The sequence below is a fragment of the Kogia breviceps genome, chromosome 3, assembly GCF_026419965.1.
Source record: "Kogia breviceps isolate mKogBre1 chromosome 3, mKogBre1 haplotype 1, whole genome shotgun sequence".
Taxonomy (NCBI): domain Eukaryota; kingdom Metazoa; phylum Chordata; class Mammalia; order Artiodactyla; family Physeteridae; genus Kogia; species Kogia breviceps.
The window spans coordinates 12,346,504-12,371,251 of NC_081312.1; the positions used below are offsets into that span (position 1 = coordinate 12,346,504).

A 24,748-nucleotide genomic window follows, 5' to 3' on the forward strand; every position below is an offset into this window, starting at 1 on the left:
TGCTTTATTGTTTTGAAAATTTATTTATTTGTTTACTTTATTTTTGGCTGCATTGGGTCTTTGTTGCTGTGCGCGGGCTTTTCTCTGGTTGCAGCGAGCGGGGGCTACTCTTTGTTGAGGTGCACAAGCTTCTCATTGCGGTGGCTTCTCTTGTTGGGAGTACAGGCTCTAGGTGCACGGGCTTCAGTAGTTGTGGCTCACAGGGCTCGAGCCTGTGTCTCCTGCCTTGGCAGGTGGATTCTTAACCACTGCACCACCTGGGACGCCTCTGTCAACTTGCTTTAAAAGTCTTTAAGCCTTACTCTTTCAGTTTCTTTACTTATCTTGTCGTGGACTGGTAGCAAACGTTCATGGCATTGGTCCACAGACCACACTTTGAGAAGCACTGATTTACAGATACTCCAACAGAGCAGTGGCTGAATCACCCAGGGATTTACAGCTGAGTCATAAAAAATACACATTGTTAGGTCCTCTAGGAGATTCTGATTTAGTGTACTGGGAAGGGGCTCTGGTATTGGTATTTTTCAAAAACCCCATAGCTGATTCTGATGCTTACATCCTAGTTGAAAAAACTGCTGTGGAGTAATCTGTCATTTTATTTTCTACTTAACTATGGATATTAGAGGGCAAATTAAGAATTCAAGTTTAGGAATATGTCTTTGTTAGTAGAGTTTGTACTTTTTAACTCTACAACTTGATATAAATGTCTGTTGTATAATGAGAACTTTCTTTGCATTATAGCTACATTTGAAAAGAATTGTTGATTTCAGTACTTTTTACTAGAATGAAAGATAATATATACTTTAGATCTGCTATTTTCTGAATCTATTTGTTGCCCTCGTTGTGATGTTCATATTGCCCAAAGATGCAATTTGCCTCATATCATTTATGGGAAAATAAGATTTGTACATTATTATAAATCTCCATTAGAGAAGGGGCTCTGATACGAAAAAATGTCTGTTTACTATGACATTTAACATAATTGTATTTGGTTTTTGTTTGTCTAATTGCTTGACATTAGAAATACTGTTACTTGCTGACTGTCTCCTCAGTATCAAATTTTCCTCTGTTGTGGCAGGTTGTCTTTTGGACTAGCTTGAGTATTTTACAGAAAGCTTATTTCAGTTTTCTCTAGCTTGCTTTTATGTTTTGAGTAATCTCTTACTTGGAATGGATGTGGCATTATGGTAAGTCCTATTTTTATAACTTCTTTTAGACATTGACTTGGTATTGCAAACCTTCAGTCAAAACTCCACTTGGGGTTTCACGGTTTTTATACTGTTGTCTCCTTGAGTAGAATCAGATTTTCACTGGCCTTTCTTTGCCAAGGCTAAAGCCAAGGTCTCTTTCAGTGCATGATTTCCTTCTAAGACTAATGGGCTATTAATCACAGGCTTACTGTGAAGATCGGATTAATAAATCAGAGCTTCCTTCCAGCTTTGTTGTGTAGACCAGTACAAAGTTACCTGATTCATGGTGCATTTTAAGCCTAAATCTAGCCATACATAATCAGTTACAAAAGACTCTTCCAACAGGTGTTCTAAGGAAGCTTACCAGTGCATAGACTGTTGCAGCTTTTATTTTCTCATCTCTTGAGGCTTGATAATCACAAACAGAACCCTAAGAAATTGCATATACTATACTACCTGGTATGTAGAAGATGGTAAACTGATGTTTAACTGAACATTTTATTGCTTTAGTTAATGTGTGAGTGGAATTCTGTTGTTCATATTAATTGGAACATTATACTCTATGGTAATCATGGTTTTGAAATAAAAATGTTATGTTGGGGTGTTATAGACAACTTGGAATCAGTTGATAGAGTACTGTCGTTGGGTAATCTTAAACTATTATAACTTTTAACATTATGAATGTATAAAGGGGTCATTATGGTTATTTTGAAGTACTTTCTCTAAAATATGGATTGTAAATATAGGTGGAAATCAGCCATCTTAAAGCAAGACAGATTGCACTGCAGGATCAGTTGCTGAAGCTGCAGTCAGCTGCTCAGTCAGTGATTTCAGGAGCTGGTGGTGTACCAGCAACCGCTGCATCTCCTTCATTCAGTTATGGTTTAAGTCATCATGCTTCAGCTTTCCACGATGATGACATGGATTTTGGTGACATCATTTCATCACAACGAGAAATAAACAGATTGTCAAATGAAGTTTCAAGACTTGAGTCTGAAGTTGGCCATTGGAGACATATTGCTCAGGTAGGTACAGTTTTCACGAGTTTTTGAAAACTATGAGTGAGTAAAAGTAACAATGCTATGTGTAGAAGTTTTGGTATCAGAAAGAACCCTGGACTAGGAAATTAGAAGCCTGTATTCTGATTCAGCCAGTGACTTTTTAAGTGGTTTTAGTCAGGTCATCTTTCTCTCTCAGCCTCAGTTTCCCCTTCTGTACAATATTTGGAAGAAATTTCCAAAAAATTTAAAGCAAGAGAACCATGCATTAAAATAAAATTAAAAGCTACAAGTCCAGCACTTAAAGGAGACAAAAATGGAGTTGCTGTGGTTGAACCAGCACCTCTTCCCCTGGAGTCCCTGAGACTTCTCTGGTGGAACCAAGGCACCAGATTTGAAACTACTTGCTTAGATGTTGTCTGAGGTTCTTCTTTGCATTAATTATATGTAAAATGAAAAATCTGATAATTGATATTGTAAAACAAACTATTATGTGTTGTTTCTCACACATTAGAATAGAAATTAAGTCCTTCCTATTTTGGGCTGTAAACTTTCTCCCAAGGATCCCTTTTTTGTCTTCTTTATCAGATTTTATGTATTACTGAGGTTGCCAATACACACGAGACCTGAAATAAACTGGAACATTGTTCATATAGACTTTATTCCATCAGTGTGGAGAAAAATAAAGTACATAAGTAAAGAGGTTATTTTCTATCTTTTTGTGAGTGTAATTTTGTTGTGTAAAGGAGAAATCCTCCCAATTAAAATGATGTCCTTGCTTCCCAAGTTGCTAGACATTCCCAGTACCCAAAATAAACCTTAGAGAGGATGATCTGTTTGTCCATCTTATCTCTGAAGGATGGTAGTTCTTAAACTTTGTATGTGTAAGAATAACCTGAGGAACTTGGTGGTATTGTCGGTCCCCTGTCCTAGCTTCAGAGAGTAGAGATTAGTATTTTGTAGCCTATTTTAGGATGTTGAAAAATATAGTCAAACAAATAAGTGCCCAGGTGATTCTGATGGTCTGAGGAACACATTTTAAGAAACATTACCTAGGTAAGATTTCATGTGGAAAAGATTTGATATATTTCCTTTAGCATATCTCAAGTGCCTACTATATGACAGACCTGTACTGGGATGTTACAGTGAAAAAGGTATAATTGGCACCTTGCAGGGGACTTAACTTTCTAGTAAAGCATGATGAAAATTAATATTTGTATCATACTTTACAAGATGTTTCCATATATACTAATCTAATATATTATCTTTAATAACTATGAGAGGTATTTATTACCTCTGTTTTGCAGATAAGCAAAGTAAAAGTTTAAGTAATACATCCACTGTCACAGTGATTAAGCTGTGCTTCAAACACACATCTTTCGACTTCAAATCCTATGTTCTTTCCAATGTACTATATTCCTTCTTTCATCCAGAGAGCAGCTTTTGGTTCCTTAACATGCTATAGTAAATGTTAATAAAGATAAATGAGCAACATACAGCTTTGAATGAGAAGAAAATCATGCAAAAGCCAATATGTTAATATTAGCATTATTAGCAATGTTAGTATTAATCTTATCATTAATGTTGGGTAACTTTCCATTTTAGAAATTAACCTTTTAGGAAGCTGCTTGATTATCATCAGATTTACATTTTGTTGAGCCAAGAAAAATATTCTGTGGTGTTTTCCTTCTTATTTTGTAAAAGTATTGTCTTCCCTAGTTAACAAACTCTTGAATGGTATCTTGTATTTATTGTGTATTACTCACTATTGGACTAGGTTCTTTAAAAGGTGCTTGGCACTCTTTAATAAGAATTTGTCTGGGAAGTAAATGCTCCCCATTTTTTCTTACATTTGTTTTAAAATTTTTTTTAATTGAAGTATAGTTGATTTATAATAGTTTCAGGTGTACAACACAGTGATTCAGTATTTTTATAGATTACACTCTGTTTAAAGTTATTATAAAATATTGGCTTTATTCCCTGTGCAAATGTCCCTTTTTTTAAAAACGTATCTTCTAATAAAGTTAGTTTCTGACTTTCTCTTTTATAAGAAAATCAGTACAATTGTTTTCTAATTGTGTTTTTCTGATCTAGACTTCTAAAGCACAAAGATCAGATAGCTCTGATCAAAGTGAAATCTGCAAACTACAAAATATCATTAAGGTAAGGTGGATTTTTGGAATAATGGCTGTTACACATCTAAAATTTGCTTATTAAAAGTATAAGCCTAGGGGCTTCCCTGGTGGCGCAGTGGTTAGGAATCTGCCTGCCAATGCAGGGACACAGGTTCGGGCCCTGGTCCGGGAAGATCCCACATGCCACAGAGCAACTAAGCCTGTGTGCCACAACTACTGAGCCTGGGCTCTAGAGCCCTCGAGCCACAACTACTGAAGCCCATGCGCCTAGAGCCCATGCTCTGCAACAAGAGAAGCCACTGCAATGAGAAGCCCGCGCACCTCAACAAACAGTAGCCCCCACTCGCCACAACTAGAGAAAGCCCACGTGCAGCAACAAAGACCCAACACAGCCAAAAATAAATAAATTAAATAAATAAATTTTTTTAAGTGTAAGCCTAAATTAATAAAAGGCTCAGTTATAAAAGTATTTTATAGATTATGATATTCACTTTTTTTTGCTGTTTTTATATCTTCTCCTTTATGGCACCTTAAGTATATAATAATATCTCTCTTTCCAAAATCATTTGGTTTTGAATATTTATTTATTAGGTAGTTTATATTTCATAAGTTTCTATCTTCTATTGTATCTCATGAAACAGTCTTTATTAAAACAATTCTAGAGTCACTGAAATTTCAAGGGTTAGGGTTAAAGGATACTGACAAAATACAATGTTAATATTATTTATTGTAAACAATTATTTTCCCTTCAGGGTGGAATTTTGCTAGTTTGTGTCAATTATTTCCTTCAAGAGACGTCTCAGTTACATATACTTAGCACAGCAGTGAATTGTTTTTAGTATGTAAATTATTGTCATGTATAGAATATTTTTAGGTTTTGGTTTTATTGTTATTACAATACCAGTGTGGATGAGTTCCTCATTCAGACCTGGCTTTGAATCCTGGCTGTACTAGTTACCAGCTGTGCTGCTTTGGGCGAGTTACAAGCTTCTGTTTATCATCAGTGAAGTAGATATCATAATACCTCTCTTGTAGGATTGTTTTTGAGGTTTAAATGTAAACTTCTTTGTCAAGTACTGGCACATAAGTAAGTGCGTAGGACTAAAGAATAACTTTACTTGTCTTCTCAGGAAATAGAAGCTAATTTATTGATTAGGATTCTTGGCTACAAGCAACAAAAACCATCTCTGGCTAAGTAAAGCATAAGAGGATTTATTAGAAGGAGCCAAGTACTCTGTCCACAGGATTGAAGAAAAAATTGAGCATTTTGGCCGCAGGAAGGGTAGAAATTAGACCAGCATCAAAGATCTAGGTAGTGGGACACAGTGGATAGGCTCTCCAGGGTGCAGCTATTATAATGCTTCTGGTCTAACCAATTTCCCTCTTTGAAAGACGCAGCTGAGTATCCAGGTTCCTAGGAGAGAGATAGTGGTCTCAACTTGGGTAGCGAGACACCTTGGTTGACAATTTAGGGGTCCTGTCAAGACTGAGAGAAGGAAAGACTGAGCAAAAAGATAGGTATAGTAGGATAACAGGAACAGATTGGCCAGAAGGTGGACACTGATATTGGTGGAATATGTCATTAGCAGGAGAAGTTCATGGTCACAGATACTAAAGAGAAAAAGATATTTTTCCTTGCATTTTGTTTCAATTGTTTCTTGCTGGTGTTCCCTCATTAAAAGTAGAAAAACTGCTTTTAAGGACCAAGAAATGAAAGGGTGGGGTCTTTTAGAATTGTCCAGATTTGGGGCCTGTATTTAAATTTTTTCAGCCTGAGCATGTTCAGAGAATTAGTGTTAATAATACGGACTTTTGGACAACAATGAAATAGTTTAGTTAAATTCATTTATTTTAAATGTGGTTAACTTTGTTTTTATTTTTTAAGGAACTTAAACAGAACCGAAGTCAGGATATTGACAACCATCAACATGAAATGTCAGTATTGCAGAATGCACATCAACAGAAATTGACAGAAATAACTCGTCGGCATCGAGAAGAATTAAGTGACTATGAAGAACAGATTGAAGAACTGGAAAATCTGTTACAAGAAGGTTATTAATTTGATTAGTTTAGTGTATTAAATGACATAATTAAATGATAGACTTAGCTGATGTAAACTTGGTCAAAGTTCTAAGGAATGAGTAAATGACTGGTTCTGCTCATCTGCCAGAAATTTACAGCAGCACCACTATTGTCAAGATTCTGCAAAAATGGAAAAGCCCTTTTACCTTTGTGGTAAATAGTTATAATACAGAGATTTCTTTGCATTGTTTGGTGTGTTTTTACTTTATTTCAAACTCAGATACAAAGGCTTTTTAGTATTTGATTCAAATAATATCTTTCCTTAACTATTTATTTGAAAATGCTTTGTGTATTACGGTAACTGAACTTTTTTTTTAAAAAGACTTAATTTTTTTTTTTTTTTTTTTGGTGGTACGCAGGCCTCTCACTGTTGCGGCCTCTCCCATTGCGGAGCACAGGCTCCGGACGCGCAGGCTCAGCGGCCATGGCTCACGGGCCCAGCCGCTCCGCGACACGTGGGGTCCTCCCGGACCGAGGCACGAACCCGCGTCCCCCGCATCGGCAGGCGGATTCTCAACCACTGTGCCACCAGGGAAGACTTAATTTTTTTAGAGCAGTTTTAAATGTATAACAAAATTGAGGAGGTACAGAGATCTCCCTTATACCCCATTCCCCCACATGCATAGCCTCCCCCACTATCTGTGTCACTCATCAGAATAGTACATTTTTTACCAAGGCACATCATAGTCACCCAGAGTCCATATTTATCTCAGAGTTTACTTTTAGTGTTACACATTCTATGCATTTGGACACATGTATATTATCATAGTATCATACAGAGTATTTTCACTTCCCTAAAAAACCCTCTGTGCTCTGCCTATTCACCCCCATCCCACCCTTAAAACCACTGATCTTTTTATTATCTTCATTGTTTGTCCGTTTCCAAAATTGTCATATAGTTGGAACCATACAGTATGTAGCCTTTTCAGATGGACTTCTTTCACTTAGTAATATGCATTCAAATTTCCTCCGTGTTTTTTTAAATTTATTTTCTATTGAGGTATAGGTTTTTTTAAAATATTTCTTTATTTTGGCTTAGTTGCACACACGGGATCTTTGTTGCAGCATGTGGATGCCTTAGTTGCAGCATGTGGGCTTCTTAGTTGCAGCATGCCTCTGAGATCTAGTTCCCCAACCAGGGATCAAACCCAGGCTCCCTGCATTAGGAGCACAGAGTCTTATCCACTGGACCACCAGGGAAGTCCCTGTTGAGGTGTAGCTGATGTACAATATTATATAAGTTTCAGGTGTACACTTCCTCCATGTTTTTTCATGGCTAGATAGCTCATTTCTTTTTAAGCGCTGAATAATATTCCATTGTTTGGATGTGCCACAGTTTTTTTATCCGTTCACCTACTGAAGGACATCTCAGTTGTTTCCAAGTTTTGGCAATTATGAATAAAGCTGCTATAAACATTCTTGTTCAGGTTTTTGTGTGGATTTAAGTTTCCTGCCCCTTTGGGTAAATATTAAGCAGTATGATTGCTGGATCATATGATAAGAGTATCATATTTGTTAGTTTTGAAAGAAATCATTAAACTCTTCCAAACTGGCTGTATCATTTTGCATTCCCACCAGCAGTGACTGAGAGTTCCTGTTGCTCCACCTCCTTACCAGCATTTGGTGGTGTTAGTGTCCGGAGTTTGGACATTCTAATGAGTAATATTGTCTCACTGTTATTTTAGCTTTTCTTTTTAAGCCTTCCAAGTTCTGAAGTCTGTTAAATCTTTAGTTGTATATCGCAGGCTATTTGTCTCTTGGTACTTGACATTTGATGTGTCCCTGATTTTATGTTTATGTTCCAGGTGGCTCAGGAATTGCATTAACTGATCACTCTAAAATCCATGAGATGCAGAAAACTATTCAAGTTCTACAAGCTGAAAAAGTAGAGTCCACAAAAAAAATTGAAGAACTTGAGGATAAAATAAAAGGCATAAATAAAAAATTATCTTCTGCAGAAAATGACAGAAGTGTTTTGAAGAAGGAACAAGAACGACTAAGTGTGGAAAACAGACAATTACTTGAAGAATGTGAAAGCTTGAAACTGGAATGTAGTAAATTGCAGCCTTATGCTGCGAAGCAAAGTGATATTGTGACAGAAAAGGAAAGAATTCTTCCCTACAGTTCTTCAGTAGAAGAAGAGGTGTTCAGATTGCAGCAAGCACTGTCTGGTATAAAATGTTTGGAACTTATTTCTGATTGGTGTTTCATTTCATACTAGTTGTTTTCAGAGTCAAACACTTGAATAATTGAACACTATGGAAATGAAGTATCAATGGAAATGACTATGTGGAATTTGAATAGAATTGCTTGCTTTGGATTCAGTGCCATAATTAATAGATCACAAATAGGATATTTCTACTAAAAAGGGTTAAGAATTGGCTAGGTTTCTTTCAGCCTCCCTTCTTCATCCTTTAAGTGTTTACATGGAACTCCTTGACTTAGGAGGCTATGTAGATTTCTGAGAAATGTTTATGTAAACATTTGTTGGGCAGAGGTTACCAAATACTTCCTGTAACTCATTAGGGCCCAGACCCTCCAGTTAGAGAATGCAGCCTATCTTCTTCAAAAGTCTATATTACCTTTCAAAATGATCTGTATCTAAGCAGACCTAAGAATAATAAGAGCCATAGGTCTTCCACCACTTACTATGCTCAAGATGATACTTAGTTACCGTACCAGTGTTCTAGGTTACAAAAAATAAATATTGAATGAAATAGGCCAGACACCAGTATTTATTTATGCCAGGAAAACATAATGGGAGCTCTTCTATTGAAAAGATGCATTTTATTTTTCTCTCTGTCCTCTTCTCACAGTATGAACTCTCACTTTATGAACTCATTCCTGCTCTAGAGGTTTCTAGCCCTTATGTGCTTGTGATACCCCCTGCCTGTCCCTTCTGTGTTCCTTACTTAGTTCTTTATCGTGAGCTCCTGACCTGGAGTAAATTTAGAGTTAGGCTCAAAGTAGAGTGACCCTCTTCCTTTCCCTACCTTGGTGATTGGTAGCATTTACCACTCTCCCAAAACAGAAAACTTGAAGATATCATCTTGCAAGTCCTATAGGTTCTAATTCCTTGACGTCTCTCTGGCTCAGTGCTATTTCAGGATTGTGTCCCAGAGGAGCTCTAGGGTTTCTCATAGGTGCCTCAGTCTTGGGACTGCCATGAAGACAAAAGGAAGGCTGTGTGGTGTGGTTCTGGATGACTTTGTCATTTGACTTCAGAGTAGCTCTGTTCTTCTCAAAATTAATTTATTTACTTAATATATTGGGTGATCCATATGAGTTTATTTGCTTTAAAAACAAACCGGCTGCTCTAGTCCTTCCCCTTTTCTCCATTTCCACTGCCACTGAATAACTTCAGCCAATTATAATTTCTTTTTGCCTGTTTAACTATAGCAGTCTCTTAGAGCAGAATAGCGTCGTGGTTAAGAACATGACTAGGTTGGAATCCAGCTCCATCACTAACTAACTGACCTTGGACAGTTAATTAACATCCCTATACTTTGGGTTTTTCATCTCTATGGCTGGGATAATAATACTGTCTCATTCGTGATTGTTGTAGTAGGATTTTATGAGTTACTAGCTGCAAAGTTCTCTCTAGAACAGTGTCTAGCCCATAATAAGCATTATAAAAGTGTTATCTGTTATTCTCTGGTGTCCATGATTCCTTCTTCAATCAATATGTTTTCTTTCTGCAGCCAGAATGATTTTTCAGAAATGTAAAGCAGGTCACTTCCCTGATTTTAGTACTTTGTGGCTCCCTGTGAACTTCAGGATACAGTCTAAACATCTTAGTTGGACATACGGTGTCTTTCATGATCTGGTCTCTACCTCTGCCGTTTCAACTCTTCCCATTTTCCTAACATTCTAAGCTTTAGCCGTGTTGAACTTTCTCTGTCGCTCAGTAAAGCCAGCAATGTTGTCTCTAAGCTCTGTTGCCTTTGCATTTGTTGCTTTTTCTGTGTGGAGTGTCTCTGTTTTTTTCCCCCACTAACTCTTAGTATATTAAGATTCAATAGAGGTGTTGCATCCAGCAGGAGGTACCTAGCGCTGCTGCTTCCCTGACCCCATTCACCCCACTCCCCTGGCCCTCCTAGTCTGGATGAGTTGTTTGGCCCTTTTGCTCTGGTAGCACCTGTGCTCCCCGTATCACACTGTACTGTTCTCATGTGTTTCCTTTTTTATCTTCCCCTCTAAATTGTAAGCTTCTTGAGAGCAAGCATGAACTAAATTTTTCTGTCTTGTTTAGCAACTCACATCATAGTAAATGCTCAGTATTTCTTGAATGAACATTGAATGAATTACTTCAGCTGAAATCATGGTATTTTGTCTTTGTGTTCTTCTTCCAGAACTACTTCTATTTGTGGATCTATCTCTAATACCAGATTGAATGGTCTTTTTATTAGTAATCATGTCTAAGTCACTTTAGAAAATTGAGAGATTATTTTATTATTTGGTATAACATATTTTGATATACCAATATGTGGTATAACATATTGTGGTATAATATACATTGTTTTTTCTTTTTTCTAATATTAGTCCTTATACTGTTTCCTGCTACACAGACTAATCAACTCGTTTTGAAATGCAGTTGTTAATGTTTTTATCCAGGCAATAACTTATGACTCATCCAGAATACAGTTATAAATTATTTCTTATACTAGTCCATAGAATTGGATTTTAACATAGTTTTTGACTGACATTTATATTTTGACTTCTTTGGTGTAGTCAAAATAGAAATACAAAAATAGCAGAAATACATTTCACTGTTAGGGCCTGCTAATTGTGCTTATAAATAACATTTTAATTGGATTTCATTTGTGAATTTAGTATAGGAGATAATTATTAAGTTATTTTAAAGAATTTTAATGTCAGATCCATTGTTGTTTTTACAGATGCTGAAAATGAAATAAAGAGACTGAGTAATTTAAACCAGGTAAACTAATTTTTAAGAGAGAAAGCTTTTGTCTTCGGTTTACCAAGAAAAAGGATTTTGATTATTTATAATTACTTATTTTGTGTTTTTTACAATTCCTGTGAACTTATCCAAGGAACTTTCATCTTAGTAATTTTATGTTTGCTGATTAGTAACAGAATCTTTTTGCATCATAAATTGACATAATTTTAAAAGTACATAATTGAAAAATGCAGGTATATTTCTTTGAAGATAAATTTGACAAATGATACCTATGTGTAGACAGTGGAAGCAGATCCTCCACCAAAGTGAGGAATGCATTTTGATTTCCCTTAAAGAATTCAAGGAGTTTCTTTTTTTTTTAATGATTACAAGTTATTTTGTAAATATATTTACATATTTTTTCAAATAAAGAAATCCTCTTTAAGAATGTCTATAAAATGACTGATTTTAGATGGTCCAGTGTTTTATGCTTATAATTTTTATATATCACTGAGGAGTAGAAATGCACAATTGTATAGCTTGCCTGCTTTTTTGTAAACTTTAAATTTCTTGTTATTTGAAAACACAGTGTTTTAACATTTTTATAGGATAACAGTCTTGCTGAAGACAATCTGAAACTTAAAATGCATGTCCAAGTTTTAGAAAAAGAGAATTCATTACTGAATCAAGAAAAGGTGGGTGCAATAAATATGGGGGCAGAGTTAAAATTGTAGGTCATAGGAAAGGGCCAGTTTATATCAAAATGGAGTATTTAGTTCTTGAGAGTCCTGAGGCTAAAGCTGATCTCATTGATGCTGGTTCAGGCCAGGTTGAAGTACGTGGGCAAGGTTCATAGTATGAGAGGCTGGGCAGAGTTTATGTTTGAAGATAAGCCAGTAGGCATACAGATATGAGCAGAAAAGATAGGTAAAGGCTCTGTTTTGGTTTCAGATGAGGTCCTGCCAGCAACAACATACACAGGTGGGTCGGGAGTCTGGAGTGGCATACTATAGTAACTATACACTACTTATATGCCCCAGAATATGTCTGGTGTGGTGGACAGGAATTTCTTAATGGTGAGAGGTAAAGAGTGACATTCTCAGTGGTAGAAATATGTATACTGGTAGCAAGGATGGAATAAGATTCTGTAATGCATTGTTGGAAATGGGGAAAGGTATTTTTATGTTTGTACCACTTAAGGGGTAAGTCCTTGGTTAAGGCAGCTTCTTAAATATAGAACAGTTGTAAGCTGGTATTATTTATTATTATCACAGGCCAGTGTCTCAACTCAATTTAAAATCTTAATTTTTATAAAAGTAACATATTTCCTGCTGTATATGTTCAGTAATACATCCTGAAAAACTTCAGACAGTACAAATACAGTATCCTTCACACTTCAGTTGGTGTCTTCCTCAGAGGTGTTTTTGCTTACCAGTTTCTTGTGTATCTTTCCAGACTATATCTATGCGTATATGATTTTTTATATATAAATATCTTTAAAAAATACAGATATTAGCATACTAGATATAGTGTTCATGCATACCTTAATATTATATTTTCAGTATCCTTGCCCATTAGTATATAGGCAGTGTTTCTCAAAGGGGCACTGTTGGCATTCAGGTGGGAGAATTCTTAGTTGTGTCCTCTGCATTGTGGGTTCCTTGCCCCCACTTTTTCTACCCACTAAATGCCAGTAGTGTCTTCCAGTTATTTTTTAATTACTATATTCTGTATGTTTCCTCTGTTCTTTTCTGCTTCCATTGCATTCTGCTCATTCAGTTATTCCTTTCTCTAACTGGTCTAAGTGTATTTTGTAGTTTGCAAATCTCTGCATGTATTCTGATAGGGCCTGTAACCTCCTCATGTTAATTTTGGATTCTGTAGCTATTCCCGATTAGCTGTTTCTCCTTTCTTTTGATGTTAGGTAATCCATTGCAACTCTTGCTTGAATTGTGTCTGCTATGGGTCTGCTCACTGGTTAAGAATGCCAAAAATACCTGCAAGGTCATGTGCATTCTTTTTTAAAAATATTTTATTTATTTATTTATTTATGTATTTGCCTGCATTGGGTCTTTGTTGCTGTGCACGGGCTTTCTGTAGTTGTGGCGAGTGGGGGCTACTCTTGGTTGCCGTGTGCGGGCTTCTCATTGCGGTGGCTTCTCTTGTTGCAGAGCACGGGCTGTAGGTGCTCAGGCTTCAGTAGTTGTGACTCTTGGGCTCAGTAGTTGTGGCTTGCGGGCTCAAGAGCGCAGCCTCAGTAGTTGTGGTGCACAGGCTTAGTTGCTCCATGGCATGTGGGATCTTCCCGGATCAGGGATCGAACCCGTGTCCCCTGTAATGGCAGGCGGATCCTTAACCACTGCGCCACCAGGGAAGTCCTGGTCATGTGTATTCTTTAGATCCACATGACAAAAAATTTTGTGGTTCTCTTCTTAGAATTTTATTTATTTATTTATTTGTTTGTTTATTTTTGGCCACACTCCACGGCATGTGGGATCTTAGTTCCCTGAGCAGGGATCAAACTTGTACCCCCTGCAGAGGGAATGCAGAGTCTTAACCACTGGACCACCAGAGAAGTCCCTTTTGTGGTTCTCTCTCTTTTTTTTTTTTTTAAATTAAAAAAAAATATTTATTTGGTTGTGCCAGGTCTTAGTTACGGCAGGTGGGCTCCTTAGTTGTGACATGTGAACTCTTAGTTGTAGTATGCATGTGGGATCGAACCCGGGCCCCCTGCATTGGGAGCGTGGAATCTTAACCACTGCGTCACCAGGGAAGTCCCTGTGGTTCTCTTAATTGAACAGATAACTCTAGAAAGGCATAAGAGAATGATATTTCCATCTTGCAGTTGTGGTTCAGAATAAACTTTTGAATTGGAAGAGAATGAGAATTGTAAGGCAGATGTTCTAATATAGTTTTCATTGGTCTCTTTTGTAAGGTATATATTAGACTACTTATGAAAATTTGAGATTATTATTTACTTTAAAATAGTTTCCATAGAAGTTTGCTTTTAAAAATCTCTGTCAATGAATGATATCTTTACAGTGATAGAGGGTTTATCACAAACATCATATTCAGAGGTTGAAATAATGTTGAAGCATAGAGAACTGTCCCATGTCTGGGATTTTGGAGGAAAAGCATTAAATACAAATAGAACAGAGCATAGAATGTGCTTTTAAAAAATCACATACAGGTGTATCTTTAGGAATGTTAGGTTTGAGAGAGGGGAACCTAGTCTGTGCTTAGGTTAGAAGGTAAAAAGGAAGGAAAGGAGGGTTCTTTCTTGGGTCAAGAAAAGGTTTCATGTTCTGACAGAAGCCAGTTATAAGGGAAATTACTTTTATGAGGGAAAAGAAGCCTTTTATTTTCTAATTAGAGAGGACAAACTTCAGAGCAAATGAATATCGATAGTTTACATTTTTGCCTGGGGCTGTTGGTGGTGACGTTAGGGATGGAAGTGAAGGGAGCTGGAAGGCTCTGGACGTTTTGAAAAGTATGTGTGTTGTGGAGGGAAAGGAGGAGACGGAAGGGAAGCAGCAGTGGGAGTGGGAGTGGGAAGGCTCTCAAACGGGGAAGTTTTTGTGTAAAGAAGTTGGAGCTAGAGGACAAACTTACAGTTGTTGCATCTTGTCTAGGACTATAGAAATGTTTTGCTTGAAGCTGCAGATAAAATTGTACATGAATGAAGGCTGTGGCTTGTTGAATTTTATGTATTATTGCTGAGGTATTATTCAATAATGTTTCCAACACAGAGCATTTAAAAATACATTCCCAAGTTTTGCTTATATATGTATATTTTTAATCTTTTGGTATCTCTTCTTCCAATTGATAGTATGTGTTTTTTTTCCCCTTTTTTCATTTAAGGAAGAACTGCAAATATCACTTTCAAAATTGAACAATGAATATGAAGTAATTAAAAGTATAGCTGTAAGGGACATGGATTTGGATTCAGAATTATGTGATTTAAGACGTAATTTGGAGGCAAAGGAACAAGAACTCAATCAGAGCATTACTGAAAAGGAAATACTAAGAGCTGAGTTAGAAGAATTGGATAAACAGAACCAAGAGGCTACAAAGGTAACAATATATTATATTAAATTATATTTTATGATATATGTATATTTTAAAATTTATTTATTTTATTTTTGGCTGCGTTGTATCTTCATTGCTGCACACAGGCTTTCTCTAGTTGCAGCGAGTGGGCTTCTCACTGTGGTGGCTTCTCTTGTTGCAGAGCATGGGCTCTAGGTGCACAGGCTTCAGTAGTTGTGGTCCGCGGGCTCAGTAGTTGTGGTGCACCAGCTTAGTTGCTCCGCGGCATGTGGGATCTTCCCAGACCAGAGCTCGAACCCGTGTCCCCTGCATTGGCAGGCAGATTCTCAACCACTGCACCACCAGGGAAGCCCTATTTTATGATATATTAAAGACAGTGCAGCAGCATGTTCTACTCAGTAGACCGAACACTGGATTAATAAGGAAAACCGGCGTGATTTAATTTCGGTGATTTAATCAATATTTTAGTTAATTGATGCTCAAGTTGTAGAGGTTGGCAAACTTTTTGTGTTAGATAGAGAATATCTTTGGCTTTGCAGGCCATGTAGTTGCAGTTGCAGCTACTCAGCTCTGCTGTTGTCATGTGTAAATGAACGAGCCTGGCTCTGTTCCAATAAGAATTTACTTACAAAAACAGGTGCAGGTGTGATTTGGCCCATGGGCTGTACCTTGTTGTCTCCCTGCTTCAGTGTTTAAGAGTTGAAGATATCACTTATCATTTATATATATGATATAACATATATCATTTATCCTCTTTGCTTTTAAGTTCTAATCCCTAAAACAGTTAAATAGATTTACTGTAAGATAATTAGTAAATAATTTTGTTGGGAATTTTTAAAAAGTTCCCAACAAAATTAGAAGGATTAGAAATGTCTGAGGATTATTTTTGTATTATGTGTGACATTTTATCAAGTTTCCTTTAGGTACTAAAATGAGAGAATGTTTTAAAGTTACCATGCAAATTAATTTTTCTTTCAGCACATGATTTTGATCAAAGATCAGCTATCAAAACAAGAAAATGAGGGAGATAACGTCATCAGTAAACTGAAAAAAGATCTAAATGATGAAAAAAAGAGAGTTCATCAACTTGAAAATGATAAAATGAACATTACTAAAGAGTTAGACATGCAGGAAGAAAAGTTAATTCAAAGTGAACTGGTACTAAGTGATTTACATTTAACCAAGCAGAAGCTTGAGGATAAAGTAGCAGCTTTAGTAGATCAGCTCAATAAATTGCACACAAAAAATTTAAACATCCAGAAGGAGAACTCTGAACTTCAGGAACATGTTAAACAAAAGGAGGAGGAGCTTTCTAGAGTAAGGGATGAGTTAATAATGCAGTCTCTTAATCGAGACTCGAACAGTAATTTTAAGGATGACTTACTTAATGAAAGGGAAGCCGAAATGAGAAACTTAAGGCAAAATCTTTCAGAAATAAAACAGCTCAACGAAAATTTAAGGAAAGTTGCTTTTGATCTCAAAATGGAAAATGAAAAGTTGAATTTAGCATGTGAAAATGTAAGACATCAGTTGGAAGAGTCTGTTGCTGGTAACAGTCAGATTTCTCAGGAAAAAAACGCTATTGTGGAGGCTCTAAAAATCGAGAAGGAACAGTTAGAAGCAGTATTGTGTCAGGCTCAAAAGAGGCTGTTGGAAGAAGCAAACAAGTATGAGCAAACCGTGGAAGAACTGTCCAGTGCGTGTAATTTGAGTATCTCTGCTTTACAGCTGGACCATGAGCATTTAATTAAACTCAATCAAGAGAAAGACTTCGAAATAGCAGAACTCAAAAAGAATATCAAGCAGATGGATACTGATCATAAGGAAACTAAGAAAATTTTGTCATCTAGCTTAGAAGAGCAGAAGCAATTGACCCAACTTGTAAATGAGAACGAAATTTTTATTGAAAAACTTAAAGAAAGAAGTTCAGAGCTTCAGGAGGAATTAGATAAGTATACTCAGGTCTTAAGAAAAAATGAAATTTTAAGGCAAACCATAGAGGAGAAAGACAGAAGTCTTGGATCCATGAAAGAAGAAAACAATCATCTGAAAGAAGAGTTGGAACGACTCAGGGAACAGCAGAGTCGAGCTGCACCTGTGGCTGAGCCTAAAACCCTTGATAGTATTACAGAGCTAGAATCTGAGGTGAATCAGCTGAATATATTAAAGGATAATCTTAAAGAGGAAATAAAACATCATCAAAAGGTAATTGAAGATCAAAACCAGAGTAAAATACAGCTGCTTCAGTCTTTACAGGAGCAGAAGAAGGAAATGGATGAGTTTAGATACCAGCATGAGCAAATGAACGCCACACACACCCAGCTCTTTTTAGAGAAAGATGAGGAAATTAAGAATTTGCAAAAAACAATTGAACAAATCAAAACCCAGTTGCATGAAGAAAGACAGGACGTTCAAACAGAGAATTCTGTTATTTTTCAAGAAACAAAAGTTCGGGGTCTTAATATAGAAAATGGAAGTGAAAAGCATGATTTATCTAAAGCTGAAACCGAAAGATTAGTGAAAGGAATAAAAGAACGAGAATTGGAGATTAAACTTCTAAATGAAAAGAATATCTCTCTAACTAAACAGATTGATCAGCTTTCCAGAGATGAGGTTGGTAAACTAACTCAGATTATCCAGCAGAAAGATTTGGAGATACAAGCTCTTCATGCTCGAATTTCTACAGCTTCGTACCCCCAGGATGTTGTTTACCTTCAACAACAGCTGCAGGCCTATGCTATGGAACGAGAACAGGTACTAGCTGTTTTGAGCGAGAAGACTAGGGAGAATAGCCATCTAAAAACAGAATATCACAAGATGATGGATATAGTTGCTGCAAAAGAAACAGCTCTCAATAAGCTGCAAGATGAAAATAAAAAATTGTCCACGAGGTTTGAAAGTAGTGGCCAAGATATGTTTAGAGAAACTGTTCAGAATTTATCTCGTATCATTCGAGAAAAAGACATTGAAATAGATGCATTAAGTCAGAAATGTCAGACCTTATTGACAGTTTTACAAACATCCAACACTGAAAATGAGGTTGGAGGTGTTAATAGTAATCAGTTCGAGGAGCTTCTACAGGAACGCGATAAGTTAAAACAACAAGTAAAGAAAATGGAAGAGTGGAAACAGCAGGTCATGACTACAGTACAAAATATGCAACACGAGTCAGCCCAGCTCCAGGAGGAGCTTCATCAGCTTCAGGCACAAGTTCTGGTTGACAGTGACAACAACTCTAAATTGCAAGTGAACTATACTGGCCTGATCCACAGTTATGAGCAGAATGAAACCAAACTCAAAAATTTTGGGCAGGAATTAGCACAAGTTCAGCACAGCATAGGGCAGCTTTGCAATACCAAAGATCTTCTTTTAGGAAAACTTGATATTATTTCACCTCAGCTCTCTTCTGGATCGTCGCTTAGTTCCCAGTCAGCAGAGTCTCTTAGAACAACTAAGTCTGATGTATTAAGTGAGTCTTCTAAACAAGAAATAGAAGAGCTAAGAAAATCACTGAAGGAAAAAGATGCAACAATTAGAACTCTCCAGGAAAATAATCACAGATTGTCTGAATGGATTGCTGCTTCCTCAGAGCTAGAAAGAAAAGAACAGGAGCAAACTGATTCAGAAATTAAGCAGCTCAAGGAGAAACAAGATATCTTACAAAAGTCGCTTAAGGAAAAAGACCTCTTAATCAAAGCCAAAAGTGATCAGTTACTTTCTTTGAATGAAAATTTTACTAACAAGGTGAATGAAAATGAACTTTTGAGGCAGGCAGTAACAAACCTGAAGGAGAGAACATTAATCTTAGAAATGGACATTTGTAAACTAAAAGGGGAAAATGAAAAAATAATAGAATCATCCAGGGGAAAGGAAACAGAATATCAAGCATTACAGGAGACTAATACGAAGTTTTCTATGATGCTTCGAGAAAAAGAGTTTGAATGCCATTCATTGAAGGAGAAGGCTCTGGCTTTTGAGCATCTACTGAAAGAAAAAGAGCAGGTATGTTCTGGATGCCGTGTTGTGGAGGGAAGTTTGGGGTGGAGGAGATTTTTTAGTGTGCTACTTTACTGATGTTCTTTGAAGGGGAAGATGCATTTGTTCATTTAGAAATATTTATTTCAAGGTATTGTGATTCATTCAAAATAAATTTTCCTCAGAGGCATCTGCAAGTTTCTCCCCCAAATTACTAGATATTTCCAAATATTTTTAGTTCTAGATTAATTTTTTTACAGTCTAAGTAGAAAAAGTTTAGAAGCAGTTAATGTTTTTCTTTAGAAAATAGAAATGTGATATAAGAACTCTGAGGTTACTGCAGTTTAATCACATTTTAGGCATATTTCGGTAACTGCTGGTTTTAGAGGTTCTTAAATATAAAGGGAAGCTCTGTGAAATACATGCTACATCTTTGACAATGATCTGAAGTACGAAATACATTTTACATTGTGACACAATAAGCATGTGTGTGTGTGTGTGTGTGTGTGTGTGTGTGTGTGTGTGTGTAAAACTGAAACAAACGTTTCAGGAATCAGAAATTACCCTTACTACCTGTGATGCTCTCTTAAAAAAAGGAAGTGCTGGATGACACATTAAATTGATTTTTATGAATCATTCACAGCCTGGTATTTGAAAAGCGTTAGCTATGAATAGTACTTTTCACATAAGTAGACTCAATAAATATTCTAATCCCAGTTGTGTCATTGTGTGACTTTGGGTTTGTTTTGACTTTATTGGTTTGTTTATTCACCCGTGAAAAGGAAGGTTGTATTGGTTAAAATTGTCAGTAGTTTTTTGTGTTGTTTTTTTTAAATTTTTAAAAAATTAATTAATTTATTTTTGGCTGTGTTGGGTCTTCGTTTCTGTGCGAGGGCTTTCTCTAGTTGCGGCAACTTCATCGCAGTGCATGTGCCTCTCACTGTCGTGGCCTCTCTTGTTGCGGAGCACAGGCTCCAGACGCGCAGGCTCGGTAGTTGTGGCTCACGGGCCTAGTCGCTCCGCGGCATGTGGGATCTTCCCAGACCAGGGCACGAACCCGTGTCCCCTGCATTGGCAAGCAGACTCTCAACCACTGTGCCACCAGGGAAGCCCATGTCAGTAGTTTTGATATATTTAAATGTTTACATTCAGTTGATATTAGATTTTCATAAGAATGTATTGAAGACCCAATACATCATGCTGTGATCAAAGCTATGGACTCTTTTGATGTAGTGCCTTTTTAACTCTTATTTCTGTACTTTCAGTGGTGGAAATTTAGCAAAGAAATGAGGCAGAACAATGGAATATTCAACAATTGCTTCTTGAATGTTTACATGCTGCCGGGCACAAGATACAAAATGATTTAACTTCTTTTGCCAATTAAATTCTCTTCTAAGAATCTCGGATTAAAGTTTGTGAAAGCTTGATGTAGTTTTCACTTGATAAGAAAAGTCTTGCCTCGTTTTCCCCTTCTTTGTCATCCGATTAAATAGTTACACTGATGTATTGAGTTATGCTCCTCCTTTCAGGAATAGCTTCTTAGCTTCTTATGGTACTGATCTATATTCAGTATGAAAAAGACTGGTAGAGGGTAGAAGCTTTCTATTGCTCACTAGCCAAAATTGGGTGTAGCATCTTAGGGCTTGTAAGAGTATAATGGAGGCGAGGAGGACAATAAAGTATCTTTTTATATGTTTTTTCCTATTGTAGTTTTAGTATCTTGTACAGTCTAATTCTATTTCATTGACATTTATAGATCCAAAGTGTGCAGATTTAATTAAGATTCACCTACCTTTCAGGAAACTTTCCCAAGTTAGTTAAGTTGTACTTAAGTATTGTATTACTTGAGGAATACTCTATATAATTGAAGAATACCTTTATTTTGAATATAACAACATTTTTCTTTAGGGAGACAGGAGTGTTCTTAACAGGAGATCTTCAACTCTTTAATTGTCAAGCATTTCTCTAATATGAAAAAACTGTTTAACTGAAAAACTGTTTGGAAAATATTGGCCTTCTTTTCCAGGAGGGGGTATTGAGATAAAAGGAACAGATGGTTTTATGTTTTGGTTTCAGTGATTTTTTCCTGGGGGACGTGTTACATATTCTTAAAGAAATGGAAAGTTTACATGAAAATGTAAAAATGATTCCAATCTATAAATAGATTCAGACAATATGCGCTTTTCAAACAGAGAAAAGAATTGGCTGTAAACAGTCTGACACTTTTTTGTGCTTTTTAGAATTCTAGCTATCATCTTAAATTCATGGTCCTACTTCTGCAATGAAAGGTTTTCTTTTTTTTCCTGCCATCTTTAATATATTGTTCTTGTATGGAAGGCATTCAGGAATAAATTTTCCTAACAGTCTTAGCAAGATAACATTCCAGAGTTGCTTTCCTTAAATTGTTGCCAAAATGTTCTTTTAAAATAGGTTGTGCATGTGAAATGACTTCCCTTTTTCTCCTGTGCCAGCAACTCCACAGTTACTTTCCCTAACAACAGTTGCATATGCCTGATGAATAGACACACACACACACACACACACACACACACACACTTACTTTTGGGTGATTTGGAGGTTTGTGTGTGCTTTGTTGTGTAGGGTAAGTTTGGAGAGATTGTGTCTTTTGAGTTCTTTTTAAAGCATTTTAAATAAACTTTTCCTTTAAGAATAGTTTCAAATTATTAGAAAAGTTGGAAAGATAGTACAGCGTTCCCATATACGTCACACCCTGTTTCCCTTATTTTTAACATCTTATGTTACTATGGTACATTGGCAACAACTAATGAACCTTTGTAGATACATTAATAGTTTATTTGAATTTTCTTAATTTTTTAGCAGATGTCCTTTTCTTGTTCCATGGTCCCATCCAGGATACATTATAGTTAGTTGTCATGTCTCTTTAGGCTCCTTTAGACTGTGATGGTTTCTCAGACTTTCCTTGTTTTGGATGACCTTGACATAGTTAACTGAATTTTTAAATTATTTAATGAAGAAATGTCTTTTTTTAAATGTGTCTTTCTTTAAAGCTAAAGTTATTTCTTTCCAAAAGGGCAAGACTGGGGAGTTAAATCAACTTTTAAATGCAGTTAAGTCAATGCAAGAGAAGACAGTTACCTTTCAGCAGGAGAGAGATCAAGTCATGTTGGCCCTGAAACAGAAACAACTGGAAAACACTGCCATACAGAATAAGGTATACTTTCACTTTAAAGAAATAGTGATTCAAACACTTAAGTCTAATAACTCTTAAATAAGAAAACTATAAAGATTATTAATTAAAATGAATTTCTCTTAGGTGATTTTTTTCTTAGTCTTATTCTGATGTACTTTAGTAGGATTTTGATCTCCCAGAGTGCATTCTGTTTCAGTTTTCAAGCAAAAACTATGATCTCATCATTATGTTTTATACCTGAAATTAAATTATACCTCAAGAAAAGAAAAAGATGGCATATCTTGGATATAAGAAAAATTTCCTACCCACAAAGTATGAAAAAAATGAGATTTACTGAAAAAGTGGCCTGTCACACAAAGCCTAGTACTTTGTACAATTCCATTTTCCATTATAGCCACAGGGAATGAGATCTTACAAAGTAAACCTTCCAAATGAATATTCAGGATGATTTCAGGAGGCTTTTTTCTTAGCATAAATATATCTTGTAGTATGAGAAATTGGTATACAATTAATACACTTCAGTAATGGGGAAAGATTTGATAACAGAGTGGCTTGTAGGAGGGGAAAGGGGGAGCATTTTATGGAAGAAAAATAAAAGAAATGTCCTCTACCTAGGTTCAACATTTACGTGACAAAGAATTACGCTTAAACCAGGAGCTAGAGAGATTGCGTAACCATCTTTTAGAATCAGAAGATTCTTACACCCGTGAAGTTTTGGCTGCAGAAGATAGAGAGGCTAAGCTAAGAAAGAAAGTAACAGTATTGGAGGAAAAGCTAGTTTCATCCTCTAATGCAATGGAAAATGCAAGGTAACTTTTTCTTTTCTTTTTTTTTTTTTTTTTTTTTTTTTTAGTATTAACGTTAATTAAATACTTCCTGAATGTCAGAATCAGAATTTTTCATATGCTACCATATTTTATTCTCACAAAATTCATTATCTCCATTTTACAGACTAAGAAACTAAGGGTAAAGAGGTTTAGTAACCTTCCCAAGGTCAGGCACACAAAGTGCACATGTAGGTTTCACACTTGGGTTTGTAACCCTTATCCAGATCTGGCATTCAAACTGAATCGGTTTCTCCAAATCTTAATTGTTACCCTAGATAATTGCTTCTCATCATTTTAGGAGGCTAGACTTAAATTCTGACTGATTTAATTAGCATTGTCAGGTTCCCCAAGAACTAATTTAATTTATGTGATTTAATTTTTAATCAAGTGATCTAAGGTTGAACAAAGTTTGGATATTAGAAAGGAGAGAGTAAAGGAAGTAGCAAGGGAAAGACCTAGGTCAATGTGAATTAACTCCTGACTTGTTAGAACTTTTGAGTGACCAGGTCCCTGCTTATATATTTTTAAATTTGATTTCTCTCAATAAAATGTGGGGTTTTTTTCTTATTACAAAAACATATTTTCCACTTCAGGAAACTCACATAAACCAAAAGAACATAAAGCCACAGACTCACTCATCCAGAGATAAGCTTTTTTTGTGCCTTAGTATGCTTCTGTGTATGTGTGTATATATTACATATTATTTTCTTAAAGCAAAATTGGGATCATACTATTTATCTTCTTTTGTAACCTGCTTCTATCAGTTAATAATATGAATATGAGTACACATTAAGCCATATGTTCCTGCAATATTATTTGTGGCTGCATAGTATACCATTATTTGGATTTGCCATAATTTCTTTAACCCACTCATTTATTATTGGACTTTTAGAGTGTTTCAACTTTTCAGAATGACTAAGAGTGCTGTTTTGTTTTTTATATAAATTTATTTATTTTATTTTTGGCTGCACTGGGTCTTCGTTGCTGCGAGGCTACTCTTCGTTGTGGTGCACAGGCTTCTCACTGCAGTGGCTTCTCGTTGTAGAGCACGGGCTCTAGGCACGTGGGCTTCAGTAGTTGTGGCACGTGGGCTCAGTAGCTGTGGCTCATGGGGTCTAGAGCGCAGGCTCAGTAGTTGTAGCACACAGGCTTAGTTGCTCCGTGGCATGTGGGATCTTCCCACACCAGGGCTCAAACCTGTGTCCCCTGCATTGTCAGGCAGATTCTTAAGCACTGCGCCACCAGGGAAGCCCAAGAGTGCTGTTTTGATAACCCAAAATAGGTATTTTTATGTTGATGACAGATTATTTCCTTAGTGTAAATTTTAAGAAATGGAAATTCTGATTGAAAGGCTGTTTTTAAAACATTTGAAATGTACTGCCAAATAATCTTCCGAAAAAATCATGTCCATTTATCTTC

General features: G+C 36.3%; 1 protein-coding gene across 5 annotated transcripts in view; it reads left to right on the top strand.

Annotated features, from left to right (window-relative positions):
* TRIP11 (thyroid hormone receptor interactor 11) overlaps window positions 1-24,748 on the top strand; it is a 67,996-nt gene that overhangs the window by 11,599 nt on the left and 31,649 nt on the right. For 3 of the 5 annotated variants that reach the window (XM_067027874.1, XM_067027871.1, XM_067027872.1), the window contains 10 exons: window positions 1,937-2,215; window positions 4,283-4,351; window positions 6,209-6,374; window positions 8,211-8,576; window positions 11,304-11,344; window positions 11,914-12,000; window positions 15,167-15,379; window positions 16,334-19,357; window positions 22,383-22,523; window positions 23,118-23,311. In XM_067027874.1, coding sequence (XP_066883975.1) covers window positions 1,937-2,215; window positions 4,283-4,351; window positions 6,209-6,374; window positions 8,211-8,576; window positions 11,304-11,344; window positions 11,914-12,000; window positions 15,167-15,379; window positions 16,334-19,357; window positions 22,383-22,523; window positions 23,118-23,311 — 4,580 coding nt within the window. The remainder of the gene's footprint in view (window positions 1-1,936; window positions 2,216-4,282; window positions 4,352-6,208; window positions 6,375-8,210; window positions 8,577-11,303; window positions 11,345-11,913; window positions 12,001-15,166; window positions 15,380-16,333; window positions 19,358-22,382; window positions 22,524-23,117; window positions 23,312-24,748) is intronic. The other 2 variants (XM_059056662.2, XM_067027873.1) reach the window with 1 other exon arrangement.